This window comes from Chenopodium album, chromosome 27, assembly GCF_948465745.1.
Source record: "Chenopodium album chromosome 27, dcCheAlbu1.1, whole genome shotgun sequence".
Lineage (NCBI taxonomy): Eukaryota > Viridiplantae > Streptophyta > Magnoliopsida > Caryophyllales > Amaranthaceae > Chenopodium > Chenopodium album.
The window spans coordinates 25,168,106-25,183,020 of NC_137860.1; the positions used below are offsets into that span (position 1 = coordinate 25,168,106).

Here is a 14,915-nt window from a genome sequence, read left to right on the forward strand (position 1 = left end):
ATGTGTGAACACATATCCAGTTTATGATCGACCATCATGAAGATCTGATAAGTAACTTGCATCTGCAAAACCAATCAAATTTTCTTTGGACAACTTTGGGAAAAATAAACCCATATCCTTCGTACCTTGAAGATAACGAAGTAAATGTTTAATCCTATTCCAATGCCTCCGGGTTGGACATGAGCTAAACCTTGCTAATAAATTAACTGAAAATGATATGTCGGGTCGTGTATGACTTGCAAGGTACATTAGTGCTCCAATTGCACTAAGATATGGTACTTTAGGACCAAGAATTTCTTCATCATTTTCCCGAGGTCAGAATGGATCTTTCTCTACTTCAAGTGATCTTACAACCATAGGGCTGCTCAATGGATGTGTTGTATCCATAGAAAATCTTTTAAGAACATTTTCTATGTATGTTGATTGATGCACAAGGATTCCATTCTCTAGGTGCTCTATTTGTAACCCCAAGCAAAAGTTCGTCTTTCCGAAATCTTTCATTTCAAACTCTTTCTTTAAATAATTGACAGTCACTGAAATCTCTTCAGGAGTTCCAATGATATTCAAATCATTAACATACATCGCAATTATAACAAATCTTGATCCAAATTTCCTTATAAAAATACATGGGCTAATAAGATTATTCTTATAACCTTCCTTTAACAAATACTCACTTAGACGGTTATACCACATACGCCCAGATTGTTTCAATCCATAAAGAGATTTGTTCAACTTAATACAAAAATGTTTTTGAGATCGAACTAGATTTTGCTGCTTCTAGCAGCTTAAATCCTTCTGGTAGCTTCATGTAAATGTCATTATCCAGTGGGCCATATAAATAAGCTGTGACTACATCCATTAAACGTAAGTTAAGTCCTTCTCTTATTGCCAGACTAATCAAAACTCTAAAAGTAGTTGCATCCACCACAGGAGAGTATGTCTCCTCATAATCAATACCAGGCCTTTGTGAGAATCCCTGTGCAACTAATCGTGCCTTATATCTTACAACTTCACCCTTTTCATTTCTCTTTCGCACAAAGACCCATTTATATCCCACTGCTTTACACCTTCAGGTGTACGGACTACAGGTCCGAATACTTCTCTTTTTCCAAGAGATTTTAATTCTGCTTCAATTGCTTCTTTCAATTTTGACCAATCATTTCTTTGTCTACATTCTTCAATGGATTTTGGTTCATGATCCTCGTTATTATCCATAACATCTAATGCTACATTTCATGGAAAAACATCATCGACGTCGATTTGATTTCGATTTTATGCAATTCCAGACATGATATAATTTGTTGAAATTTCTTCATTAGCAGGTACCTGAATTTCTTCCTGCATCATATCTAAATTCTCTTCTGGAGATCCTTCGGAAATTGTTTCTTCAATTTGACCATCATCAATCAATGCCCCCTTTTCTTTTCCGAGGATTCTTATCTTTGGAACCTATTGGTCTTCTACGTTTCTGACGTGGTTTAGATTCATTAGCAAATTTATTTTGTCCTTCCGGGACATCTATTTTAAATAGAGCACTTACAGCTGGAATATGTGACTTGGTCACTCTTTTTGGGTCAGCAAACGAGTCTGGCAATTGATTTGCTAAACTTTGTAAATGAATTATCTTTTGAACTTCCCGTTCACATTGTTTAGTTTAAGGATCAAGATAGGATAATGATAATTCATTCCATTTAATTCCCTTTTCCAGCTCTCTCTTTTCTCCCCCTAATGTTGGGAAAAGTGATTCGTTAAAATGACAATCTGCAAAACGAGCCGTAAATAAATCCCCTGTTGTAGGCTCAAGATATTTAATTATTGACGGGGATTCAAACCCAACATATATTCCCAACCTTCTTTGAGGACCCATCTTAGAGCGTTGTGGTGGAGCGATTGGAACATAAACCGCACATCCAAAATTCTTAGATGGGAAATATTTGGATCCTGACCATAAAACAATTGTAATGGGGAGAACTTGTGATCACTTGTTGACCTAATGCAAATTAGTGTTGCTGCATGTAATATAGCATGTCCCCAAGCAGAAATTGGGAGATTGGATTTCATAAGCAATGGTCTAGCGATTAACTGAAGACGTTTAATTAATGACTCTGCCACACCGTTTTGAGTATGAACATGTGCTACAGGATGTTCAACATCTATCCTAATGGACATGCAATAATCATTGAAAGCTTGAGATGTGAATTCACTAGCATTATCAAGCTAGATAGTCTTAATAGAAGTATCTGGAAAATGTGCCCGTAACTTAATCAATTGGGCAAGTAATCTCGCAAACGCCAGGTTACGAGTTGATAACATGGACACATGTGACCATCTAGTTGATGCATCAATTAAAACCATAAAATATCTAAATGGTCCACATGGGGATGTATGGGCCCACAAATATCTCCTTGTATACGGTCCTGAAAACTAATTGATTCAAAATTAATTTTAGCTGGTGATAGACAAATTATCAACTTGCCTTCTGAGCAAGCAGCACATGAAAATTTATTATGAAGAATCTGCTGGCTCTTCAAAGAATGTCCACATGAATTCGTAATTATTTTACGCATCATTATTGAACCGGGATGGCCTAACCGATCATGCCAAACAACAAAATTATCAGTGAAATTCTGGTTTACTATAGCATGAGTCTCAATAGTATTGATTTTTGTGTAGTATAAACCACAGGGGAATGTAGGGAGTTTCTCCAAAACATGTTTTGTGTCTTGAGTTATATTTGTGATTTGAAGGAATTCATTATTTTCTTCATTGATTGTCTCAATATGATAACCATTATTGCGAATATCCTTAAAACTTAATAAATTTCTTTGAGACAATGGGGAGTATAAAGCATCAATTATTTTAATTTCAGTTTCCAAAGGCAATTTTATAGTTGCTCTTCCGGAGCCCTCAATGATATTTGTACTACCCAATATGGTACTCACATTAATCCTTTTCATCATCAAATAAGAGAACTATTTTTTATTTTTAAGTATTGTATGATTAGTTACACTGTCAACAAGACATAATTCTTCACCATTCATAGCAAATTGTACTTGAGTAGTATCCATATTCTTCACGAAATAAAATACATGTCAAAATATTAAGCATAAAAATAATGATGATAGAATAAATAAAACACTCAAATAGTTCATAAATTCATAAAGCAAAAGCCCTTATTACAACCATAGAAAATAACTTAAGTAAATAACTAGATAAAGTCTAATACTTAAAGTTGACACAAAATAATATTTAATTATTCCCTTCCGGGGCATTGAAGAAATCACCAACTTCTAAATGAGTTGTATTGCCAAAATCAAAATTATTCCTTCCGGGGAAGTAAGGAAATTAGCAACATCGAAATGATTTGCATTGCCAAAATCAAAATCACCTTCACCATCTTCAAGAACAAGGTTTGCCTCAACTTTCTTTCCTTTCTTCGATGATTCTTGGTAAAGTTCAACAAGATGCTTTGGAGTTCTACTAACCCGAGACCAATGGCCTTTTCCTCCATAACGGTAACATATATTGGTCTCACTTTTCTCTTTATCATCCCTACGTTCCCACTTCTGGTGGGAATGTGAGTTTGTGAAATGACTTTCACGACCTCTACCATATCCACATCCACGACCCCGGTCGCGTCATTGGCCACGACCGCGACCTCTACCTCGACCACTACTGCCGGAGTGGTCTTTGTTTTTAGTTTCTTTCTCATTATGGGTTGTCATATTCATTTCAGGGAATGGAGTGGAGCCAGTAGGACGTGATTAATGATTTTTCATTAACAGCTCGTTATTTTGCTCAGCCACAAGAAGACAAGACATTAATTCAGAATATTTTTGAAAACCTTTTTCTCTCTATTGTGTCTACAGGACAATATTATTTGCATGAAAAGTGGAGTATGTTTTTGCAAGCATTTCTGCATTAGTAATATTTTCTAACAAAGTGTCTCAATTATCGTGAAATAAAGAGAGTACTTATTACTTACTAGAAAGTATTCCATATGTTTATACATTCGTGCAATATTTTTTTTTCCGAGAAAATATTTATACCATAAATTAGTATGAGACGGTTTCAAATAGAGGAGATCATTGTTCGGGCCAGGCCAAAGCTAAAAAATTAAGCCCACTTTTCAGGCCGGGTCGGGCCAAGCTTTGGACCGAAATTTTGGTGCTAATAACGTGTTATGTAATAAGGGGAAAGAGAGAATATTAGAGAGAGATAGAGAGATGTATACGTAGAGAGGTAATTGTGTTGTCTATATAAATCCATTTCATGAATCACCTATATATATACATGATAGAACATTGTAACCTATATGGACAATAATGAGTCCATTCATGAGAGGGTTAATGTGACCTAATGACATTGGAGGGTTACAAGGATGTTATTACTACCATACTTAAGGTAGTCATAAAAGAGATATTTACAAGTTGTAATGGGCATACAATATCATTTGTAACAAAAACTGGATTATAACATCACGAAAAGCTAAATTTTATCATAGCACCATAAAAAAAATCTAAAAATTGGATTTCACCACCAATTAACGAATTTTTGGGTGGAATCCATTTGTGTTGGCCTAGTGGCCCATCACGTATACGTGTCACTAATATATTTGAATTTAAGCCATTTTTTGTTTAGGTTAGGCTTAATCATATTATATTATATGGGTCATGCTAGGGCAGATCATGGCAAGAAAGAATAAAAAGGGGGGGGGGGTTCAAGTCGGGCCCAATACTAGCCAAAAAACTGTGCCCAAACCCGTCATTTCAAGCCAAAAATTAGCATTCATTTTGAGTCTTTTTCAAGTCAGGCAAAAACTATTATTGTATGAGATAGCTCCCTCTGAGTTATTTCCCACTCTTAGCCTTACCAGGGGATGGTGCGCGATCTCTAGTGCGACACCGCTCACCCTATAAGCTACCTTGAGTTGACAAACCACTAAATAGAATAGCTCTTGCTCAACCTACTTGGTACAACTATAAATAGTACCTAAATTACACCAACAAAAGGGTTAGACAATTTATACTTTCACCATACTTTCTCTATTATTGATACTTTCTCACTAAATACTACTAAACCATTAGAGGAGGATTCCTCAAACCACCCTCGAGGGAAGGGTGTTAATGAGCTCACACGTTTGTGAACTACACGCAATCAAGCTCGATTAAAGCTTGGTTGAAGCTTAAAGCTAACAAATAAGTTTAAGCAAAAATCTTAACCTTGTCAAATAAATGAACAAATCTTGAAAAACATCATGTTCGACTCAATAATGTTCATGAACCTCTCGTTTAAGTTCATTTATAAGTTTGTTCACATTCAATTAAAAGTCTGTCAATATTTATTTTTTTACTCTTATATATTTGTTAAAATTACTAATTATTTCATCATATATAGGCATGAAAACTCTGTCATTACCTTTTTTTTACAGAAAGAATGAAAAAATCTTATATAAAATTAAATGCATTAAAAGTTGAAAGAAATCATTTTTCAATGATTATTTAAGGCTCATTTATTCAGTCAAGTGTGATCAAACTCGTTCTTCAAGCTCGAACTTAGACTCGAAATGCAAACAAGTACATTCGTGAATATAGCTTGGACAAGCCAAATTCTGAATGACCCAACCTTGAACAAGATTTTTAAAATCTTTTTCAAGCTCGAGATAGTTCGAACACTAATAATTCTAATCAAGCTTAGCTTTGACAGACTAAAATTCAAATCAGCTTGGATCGTTTGCATCCCTACTCGAGGGCAACAACGTTTGAAAGTATCTAGGTGATCAAAGTAGTTCCATACAAGAATTCGGTCACCAACACCACCACCAAGACCTCACTTGGAACAAATACTAAAGAAAATAATTCGATTGCCCAAAACCCAAAATATAAAAAGAAATATATCGACCTAAGCTCAAAACTCAGTCACAAAAATTCTACCCCAATCCAGGGTAGTTTTCTAGGTTTAAATTATGCTGATATTTACAGATTTAGACATTTATGAATTTGAGTCATCATCTATTGAGTATCGAACCATTATCAAGTCATTATCGAGTCAATGTTTATTTATTTTTTGTCAATATTAGTTCCTTTATCGAGACATTCTTTACTCGAATCATTTGATGACTAAAAACAATTACAATATCCAATTATATAATATCAACCACGCAATAAGGCAATAATTAGTACAAGTATTAAGACTGGTTCTTTATATATCATGTAACACAAGATGAAAAGTACAAATATGGCCTAGTCTGAAATAGATACAACCTAATGGAGAACTCACCTGTTAACAACACGACAACTAATGATATGACCAATATGATAACAATCTATGACCAAATTCACCCAATTGGTTAAAAACCAAATAACCTATATTGTCAACCCAACTTGCTTGTATCTATGAACCAATAACCAACATTTATGACCCAATGATCACTTGATCTGACCTGGCCTCTCCTAACCTAGTGGGGCCAAATTGACATGTTTTAATCAGAATTGAAAATTATTGACTCATTATTGTGAGTCAGCCCGAAATCAATCTGATTAGATGGCCCGTATTCACACATCTAGATGGTTCTTTAGTCTTTACATTGTCCCCAACTTGTGGTTCTTAACCAGAGGCGGAACACATTGAGATAGATTTCACTTTGTTCTTTAACTCTTAGTTCCTAATTTTGTGCTACTTGTGTTTATACACAATTGCTACTTGCTGACATCCCCTTGAACACCTTAGGAGCACCTTAGTTTTCCTTTAATTTTTCCAAGTTGGACTTTCTTGATGATTGGCAATCTTACTTGAGGAGATCAGAATATTATTGGTGATACAAGAATCAAGAAAATTAAAAAGGGATATAATCCTGCATGATTGTGCCTGGGATATTTGTTGCACACTTGCACTTGCATGATGTACATTTGTTTTTTGTTGTTTTGGCAGAGCTAAGTTTCTTCTTTTAACTAGGCAGGGTATATATTGTACAATATGTTATTGAAAGCATGAAGTATAATAATATATTAATTTTTAGCGTGTTTTCAGCGTGACCAGTCACACCGTATGGCCAACTAACACACATTAAACACTGACCGGGTACCACAAACAAAGTAATCCTTGACCGAGTAAACCCTGACTGAGTTACTCTTAACCGAACAAACCCCTAACCAAGTAATTATAACCTTGGCCACATGACGAGTAACCCCTACTAAGTAACACTCCGACTACATAATGCGACCAGCTATATATGAAACTTTGTCCTTTTTCTTTTTAAATTAAGTAATACTCCGTACTTTAATATATTAAAGTATAGATGTTAATATGTTATCTTATACTTGTTTCAGAAGGTTTTAAACATTTTATTAATTTTTCTTACAAATCTCTTTAAATATTTTACCATTCTTACCACACATCCAATTTTTACCTTTTTAATCATTGTTTGCTTACTATATCCTCACCATTATAATCTCTCTATAATTTAACATTTTATTTTATTAAAAATTTATTTTTTTTCTAACAGCCACTTATCACATCAATGTTCTATCTCCAAAATCTTTAATTTGTGTTTTTAAGGGTGTTTGTCATTTGATATGTACCTTGGTGTGTATCTAGATACCCAAATTTTTAGGGTATTTTACCACTTGAAACTATTTTTTCTAAGGAATATTCAGTGATAATGAAGTTTAAATAATGGAGTTAGAGATTTGAAGTATAGTTTAAATTTAGCTTAATTATTTATAAAAATAAATAAACAAATTCAAAGATTAATTTTAGTACTTATTAAAATGTTCATTGGAAGTATCAATTTCTTAGGTCGTAATTGGTAAAATAGTACAATGACCCACTCGTGTTAAATGATTAGATAATAAAAGAAGAAGCACTCACATTATGTAAAAAAGAAATGGCTATTTTGCCTTTACTTCTTATTAAGATTACAATAAAGTACACACTATTATATATGATGCCTAATTTAATTAGCTTAATTTGGCTTAAATAAACTAGCTCAAACTCAAAGCTTATATATACTTCATACGACGACCACATCCTAAGCTCACTCATACTTTCGTAACATATGATAGGCAGGCTATGTGGGTTCAAATCACCATTTTTCTCGAACATAATTTTGACGGGGTAATGGTAACCACAATACTATATCTAGATATTTCCTCAATCTAGAAACAATTATCAGATGATAACATAATATAAAATAACATGTGACAACTAAATTTTGACTGAGGGATTTATTAGTCAGCGTCATTATTACTGAGACACTGAAAGTGCCGGTGGTAGAACTTCACGTGAAGGCCTTGGCACGTTATTCTTAAGCTTGAAATCAACCTTAGCCAAGCTTTGATGTCCACCTTTCTTCTCTAGCTTATTAGATAACAAGTCATGGATGAGGGAGAGTAGGACACGTTCGAGATCGCCCCCGTCGGACCATCCATGGATCTTAGCATTGATGAGGCTAGGGTTACTTGAAATTACACCCCAAAGTGGGTAGTTCTTCCTAGGCATGCAACAATCACCTTCTCTTAGCTTTAAGCTAGGGCAATGATCTCCATTTCCATCACCTAAATAGATGAATGTGTTGTCCCCTTCATTAGCTAATAGCTTTTCCATCACTACACCCTGGTTGTTTAGTAGAAGAAATCATATTATTAGTGGATTTAAAAAGAAAATTATAAAGAATATGAATTATTTCTTCCACTAAATGATAAATGATTAATGTACCTTTCCATTTTTTTTGGAAATATCTTTCATACCCTTTGTAACCTAGCTTATATTGATAGTGACATATTTTGTCTACCTTCATTGATTCTACTATTCTTTAGTTTTATTACTTAGGCACAAATATTATTTATGCCTCAAATTTATAAAGTAACACATTTGTTTTATGTGATCGTGGATGGATTTAAGACACAAATAACATAATCATATAAGAATATCAATTATTATATATATGGTATAGACTACAAAATCAACGACACTAATTATTCTTTATTTATTATACTACTCTCGTTAATTTTTATGTGCAACATTTGGATATTATTTGAGAGATATAAAAACTTTAAAAGTTACATATAATAATTAACGAAGATAATAGTTTAAATAAAAAGTTAAAGTAAATAAAGTTATTCGATTGTATTTGATTTCACCGTTCTCATAATATCGAGGCCAAACCTTTTATCATTACCCCAATTATTTATTTTTAGTTTTTTAAATTTATGAGGCCAAGATTTTCCTCTAGGAAATTGATTTGTAATTATATACTTGTATTTATCATTAATTATTATTTATTGTTTTCTTATAATGTAAAAATGTAAATTTAGTACAAAGAACAAAACAAAGTACTTTAAAAAGGGGGTTGGCCCTCTAAGACTAGAGCACATGATGGTCTAAAATGTGAAAGGAGTCAGGAAAATGTGGATGGGGCCGTCCTTCTCTTCCTCTCATAATCGATTGCATAGGGCTTAGGCCCAATTCATCTGATTACTTCTTACACATTTTTATCTCTTTATTAGTACAGATTTTTATGGTTAACTTTTTTTTTTAGTGAATGGAAATATAATACAATTTTATCACTAAAATTATCTGACAGAGTAGTTTTTTTCCTTCAAAAATCAAAACATTAATACTTTTGCTACTAAAGATTCTTTTTTTACTTTGCAAAGTCCAAAATCATTTATTTATTTATTTTTTTCTCTTGTGGCTCATCAAATTATATACTCAATTCAATAGTCTAAGTATAACTTTGACCAAAATTAATAAAATAAATTACTTCATCTCTTTCTAATAATTCTTCTAGTTTAGGAATTAGAATTGTCTTACCAAAATTTTCAAAATAAGAAATTCATTTAGAAACGGAGGAAATAAAATGTCGTATTTTACAAAACCACACATAATTATGATTATTCCTAACATTTAAACCCATAAATGGCGATCAAATGAGTGTGTGTGTGATTGAAGTAGTCAAAACAAACCATCAATAAACTAAACAACATAGGTAGTATATCTTTGTTATTTTTCAAGGTTAGAATCTTTAATTTCTTGAATATAAAATCCATGCATAAGGTTAATCTTATTTTACATCTTCCACTGTGAAACTCATGTCAAAATAAATAACCTTATCCTAAAGTACACTACATGAAAAAATTGACTATTTTACTATGTAAGAAAATATATACCTTACACATGTTAGGAGGGCAAAGAATGTTGTCACAGTTATGAGGAGCAGTAGTGAAATCATGGTGAGGAAATATTCTAACTCTTCCACTTTCCTCCACATAACCAGGATTAGTGTGGATCTCAGTAAAATAATCCTTGATACCATGATGATCCAATATTGTTTCTATAAAGAACCTGTTTGCATCACTTAGTATCCTCAAGTCACACCTGAAAATCATTGTCCCACATATAGATAAGTCAATTCACTTATAATCTTCTATATAGAAAATTGCAACTTTGAATTTTCTTGCAAAAATATTTAACAACAATTATTATTTTAATCAGTAAAAATAATTTAAATGCACTTATCAATTTTAGCCGATAATGTTTGTACACTTACTCTAAATGACAAGCTACAAAGAAAATGACTGTAACATGTTTATTCGGTAATGATTAGTTTTAATTAATTTTCATAACACTAAAATTAATTTTTAGTCGATAAAAATAATTAAAGTTCCAAAAATCAATTTTACTGGTAAACATAAATAAAGTTTAGTAAAAATTTAAGTCAGTGAATTATAATTATTAATTTTGAAGGACAAGTTACAAATAAACTCTTTTAAAACAAGTTTTAGTTGGTAAAAAATAGAATTAATTAGTAAAAATTTATCTTAATAGGTAAATTTAGTTATATAATAAAACTAATTACTGGAAATGTTTATCAATAGAACAGAGTTTTTGGTAGACGTAATTGTTACCGTACAAAAATACTTTTCATTTTATATACTAATTATGGATATGAATGTAAAAGGCATGATTGACAATAACTTTAAAATAGTGATTTTTTTATTTTTTGTTTTCATTTTCATTTACTACTTATAATTAGTTTATTAGAGCACGCTTCCATCAAAGTTGGGAAGACAACTAGACAAGTACCAAGGTAGTAAGGTGTAACCTTGAGAAGAATCTTTGATTTTGCGTTTTTTTTTCCTTACAAAAATTATTTTATTAAAAAGACAGTTACAAGAAAGTGTGGGATCCCAACTGTGAAGAAAAATTCTGGTTTAAATCAATAAATATTAAAGGCCAGAAATTCTCAACCTCAAAAAGTTAAGGAGTCCAACAATTAAATTCGCACTATATAAATTTTTAATAACCCTAACTTTCATTCCAAGGTTTATCATTTCCATTCTTCTTTTCATACTTGTATTTTGGAGCAATTTCAAATCACCACATCTTTTTATACAGTGACTTTAGCTTATATAATGGGTGAATTATTATAATTTTGTGACACCACTTACAAAAATCCGTATGTGTTTTTATGCTATTATATACTCCATATCTTTTTTTTTCGTAATAATATTGAAGTATAAAGTTTTAAATTTGACCTAAGTTTATTTCGCTTTTATATATGATACATCTTATAATCATCAAATGGAGAGTTTATTCCCAATAAATTATTCTTTTCATCATTATGTTTAAAGTATAGTAATTGTTTTAAACCAAGAGCTAAATAATGGTATATATAGGAATTTTTTTATTACTCTATCTAACTATCTAAGTGATACAAATTACAATTTTAGTGACTGGTCCCAATACATTGTGAAAAGGTTAATTTAGCCAAATACTCGTAGGTTTTTTTGTGGCACAATCTGAGCTCATGTATTATGAAATGTATTCCCCTTAATCTATTTAATTTGTCACAACATTTAAAGTTCATAAATATTTCAAAAAAAAATTTTCCCCATGCCATGCCACTACAAAACGCGCTACAATCCATATTAATTATTTTCCCTATATCTGGACATAAATTTTGTAGTCGAAAGCTAGCTGTAAGTAAAGGGATCATAATATAAAATTTTACGACACCACAATTTGTGTAAATTAACTTACTAGTGTTACTTATCTTTATACACCATAAAAGTTACTCCGTACTCCATAACATAAATAAAAATAGTAAAAAAGCGAATGAAAATATCATGTTCAAAATGATTGGTGACCAATCATCCATTAACAGAGTAAAAAAAAAGCAAGAAAAATACCCAGCATCATAAGCAGATTTGATGGCGGGAATGATACGATCATGCATAGGAGTTCTGTTTAAGACCTCTACGATATCTTCCTTCGTCACTCCTTTCTCATGCATCGTCTTCATCATCAAATCCTGTCATTCATAAATAAATTTTAATTTTCAGTAATACATTACTCGTAATATTCTTAATTTTGAGAAGAAGTAAGCTTAGGATAAGCTTAATTATTAGTACAAAAAATGTGTAAGATAATGAACAAATAATTACACCATTTTTTCGGGTTTGTGACTGCAAATTTAATGCTTATTTCATGAGAAATAATAGTGACAATTTTTGTTGCAATATTTTTTTTCTGGGGTTTTATCACAAGTTTATAGTCCATAAATCTCCAATAATGCAACATGTACTGTATCAGTTGTATACTTGTATAGGAAAGTCCTTATTTTTTATTTTATTTTATTAGTGCATTTATTTATTATTAATTATAACAAGGAGATTTTGAGTTAAAGAGTGAGTATTTATTTCTGCATTATTATATTTAAATAAATAGAAAAATAATGAATAATTATCATAATAAAAACAGAGAAAAAACAGAGGAAGCAGAGAAAAAAAAAAGAGACCATAAGAGTATTCCAAGGCATGGTAGGAAGAAGCTTTTCGAACATTTCAGTGAAACCAAGATTATCTATAACCCAATTATCAGTATCACAATCAACAATGGTTTTATCGAAATCGAAAACGACCATGATATCAACCATTGGAGCTTGGGAACCCATGGGAAATAGAATGGAAGAGTTAAAAAAAAAAAAAACACTTGTTTTTTGGTTTCGAAAACAGCAAAAACTCTTTGTGTTTATGTTTAGAGGTGGGAAATTTGGAGAAGGAGTAAGGGGGTATTTATAGAAATTAATGGCCTAATTTAACATGAAAAAAACAAAACTAAAAAAATAAAATTAATTGGTAAAAATTTTGATACCATGGAATATTACACCCATTCGTGTATTGGGGAGTTAGGAAAAGTCATAAAGTGTATCTCTTTTTGGTGGTTTTACACTTTGAAGGGGAAAACTGGAAAAGGATAACAGAAATTAAATGGGTTTTAAAAGCAACGTATAGTATGTAGGACAAACATGATAGTGGTAGTTATTAGTGTATGGAGTATGTGTGGTTTTTTCATACAAAAATAAGTGAACGTTGCTTGAGCAACTTGAGTTTTATGCATGGTTTGATATAGAGCTGTCAAAAGCTGACCCGACTCAAGATACCAATCCGAACCCGATTATTAACCGACCCGTTTGTTCTCGAAAAAAATGGTGACTCGAACCCGACCTAATCCAACCTGAAACCAACCCCAGACCTGAGTTGACCCGAATATTTAAGACCTGAACCCGAACATGAACCGATCTGGAGATGACCCGACCCGAATGTCATAACCCGTAAATTATTGACCTGAATCGAACCCGACTTAAACCGAAATTGACCCAAACCCATGTTAACCTGTAACACCATAGAAATTCCTGTCTTTTAAAAAACCTGTTTTGCTCTTTTTAAAACTCGAAATAGGAAAATCTAAAATATTACCGCCACCGTGAAAACGATTAAGGCAATTATCAAAGACACACAGCGGAAGACAAGACTTAAAACCATTCAAAACAAAGCAAACCAAACGAAAGTAAAGTCAAACGAAAATAACCTACAACTTGGAACCATTGTAGGCCCTTATTAAAACCAAACCAAACCAAATCCAAAACTTTGCATTAGTCTCACACATAATAATAATATCATAACTAAGCAAAGCATAAAACACATCATAAACTAATGGAAACTAGCATCATTCGCTCTTCACTCATGCTCCATCATGAATATGCTTCAATACCTGAAAAACTTATCTCTATAAAGACATGGCCAAAACACACAAACACACACAATCAGCAAAGCTGAGTACGCGTAATTAAACACACTAACATGCTTTCACCTATCAACAGACACTTACCTCAATGCACCTGTTTACAAGCACACACAACATTCAACAAGACTTTTCAACTAGACACTAAATAATTTATTTAGCATTGATTACGCATCGAACGGGTTTCCCACTCTATCTCCCCCAAATTAATTGAGGTTACTGACACGGGAGCTAATCGTGCCAGCATCAAAACCACACATAGGTGGCGGAATTCCTGCGCATAATAATAATAATAATAATAATAATAATAATAATAATAATAATAATAATAATAATAATAATAATAATAATAATAATAATAATAATAATAATAATAATAAAAAGGAATGTACATCGTCCTATACTCCAGTAGAAGTTATGATCAAATACAAAGTCACATAATATGATCAAATATAAAGTCACATAACTCCCCCCCTCCCCCCATATGTGTCATACTCAAGGTATATACGTTTCAAGAGTTTTGGTGCGTAATCTCTTTTACTTTACGTTATTTACAGATTATTAGACTTGGTGATGACTCACAAACCACAATCATTCAATAAACATTAATTATTCAATCAATCAAACATACCAATTTAATTCTTGAATAGTTAGTGGCCACATAATATTTAATGTTGAACCCTTTTTAAATCTACCTCAGTGTCAAAGACACCTTAAACGCATAAAGCGCCACAAATCCTATCCCTCGATGTTGAAAACACCTTAAGTGCACTAAGGCACTAACATACAATTTATTCCTCGTATACATAGGCACTTATATAACTCCTTTC

The 14,915-nt window shown here is 32.1% G+C and overlaps 1 protein-coding gene across 1 annotated transcript; it reads right to left on the reverse strand.

The window, feature by feature from the left end:
• Positions 1–7,870: 7,870 nt before the first annotated feature.
• LOC145619186 (inorganic pyrophosphatase 2-like) lies at positions 7,871–13,053 on the reverse strand. Its single transcript, XM_081673817.1, has 4 exons — positions 12,800–13,053; positions 12,192–12,313; positions 10,170–10,377; positions 7,871–8,613 (listed from the first exon to the last, which is right to left on the reverse strand). The coding sequence occupies exons 1-4, from the start codon at positions 12,953–12,955 to the stop codon at positions 8,245–8,247; spliced, it is 855 nt and encodes a 284-aa protein (XP_081529943.1). The 5' UTR covers positions 12,956–13,053; the 3' UTR covers positions 7,871–8,244.
• Positions 13,054–14,915: the final 1,862 nt, after the last annotated feature.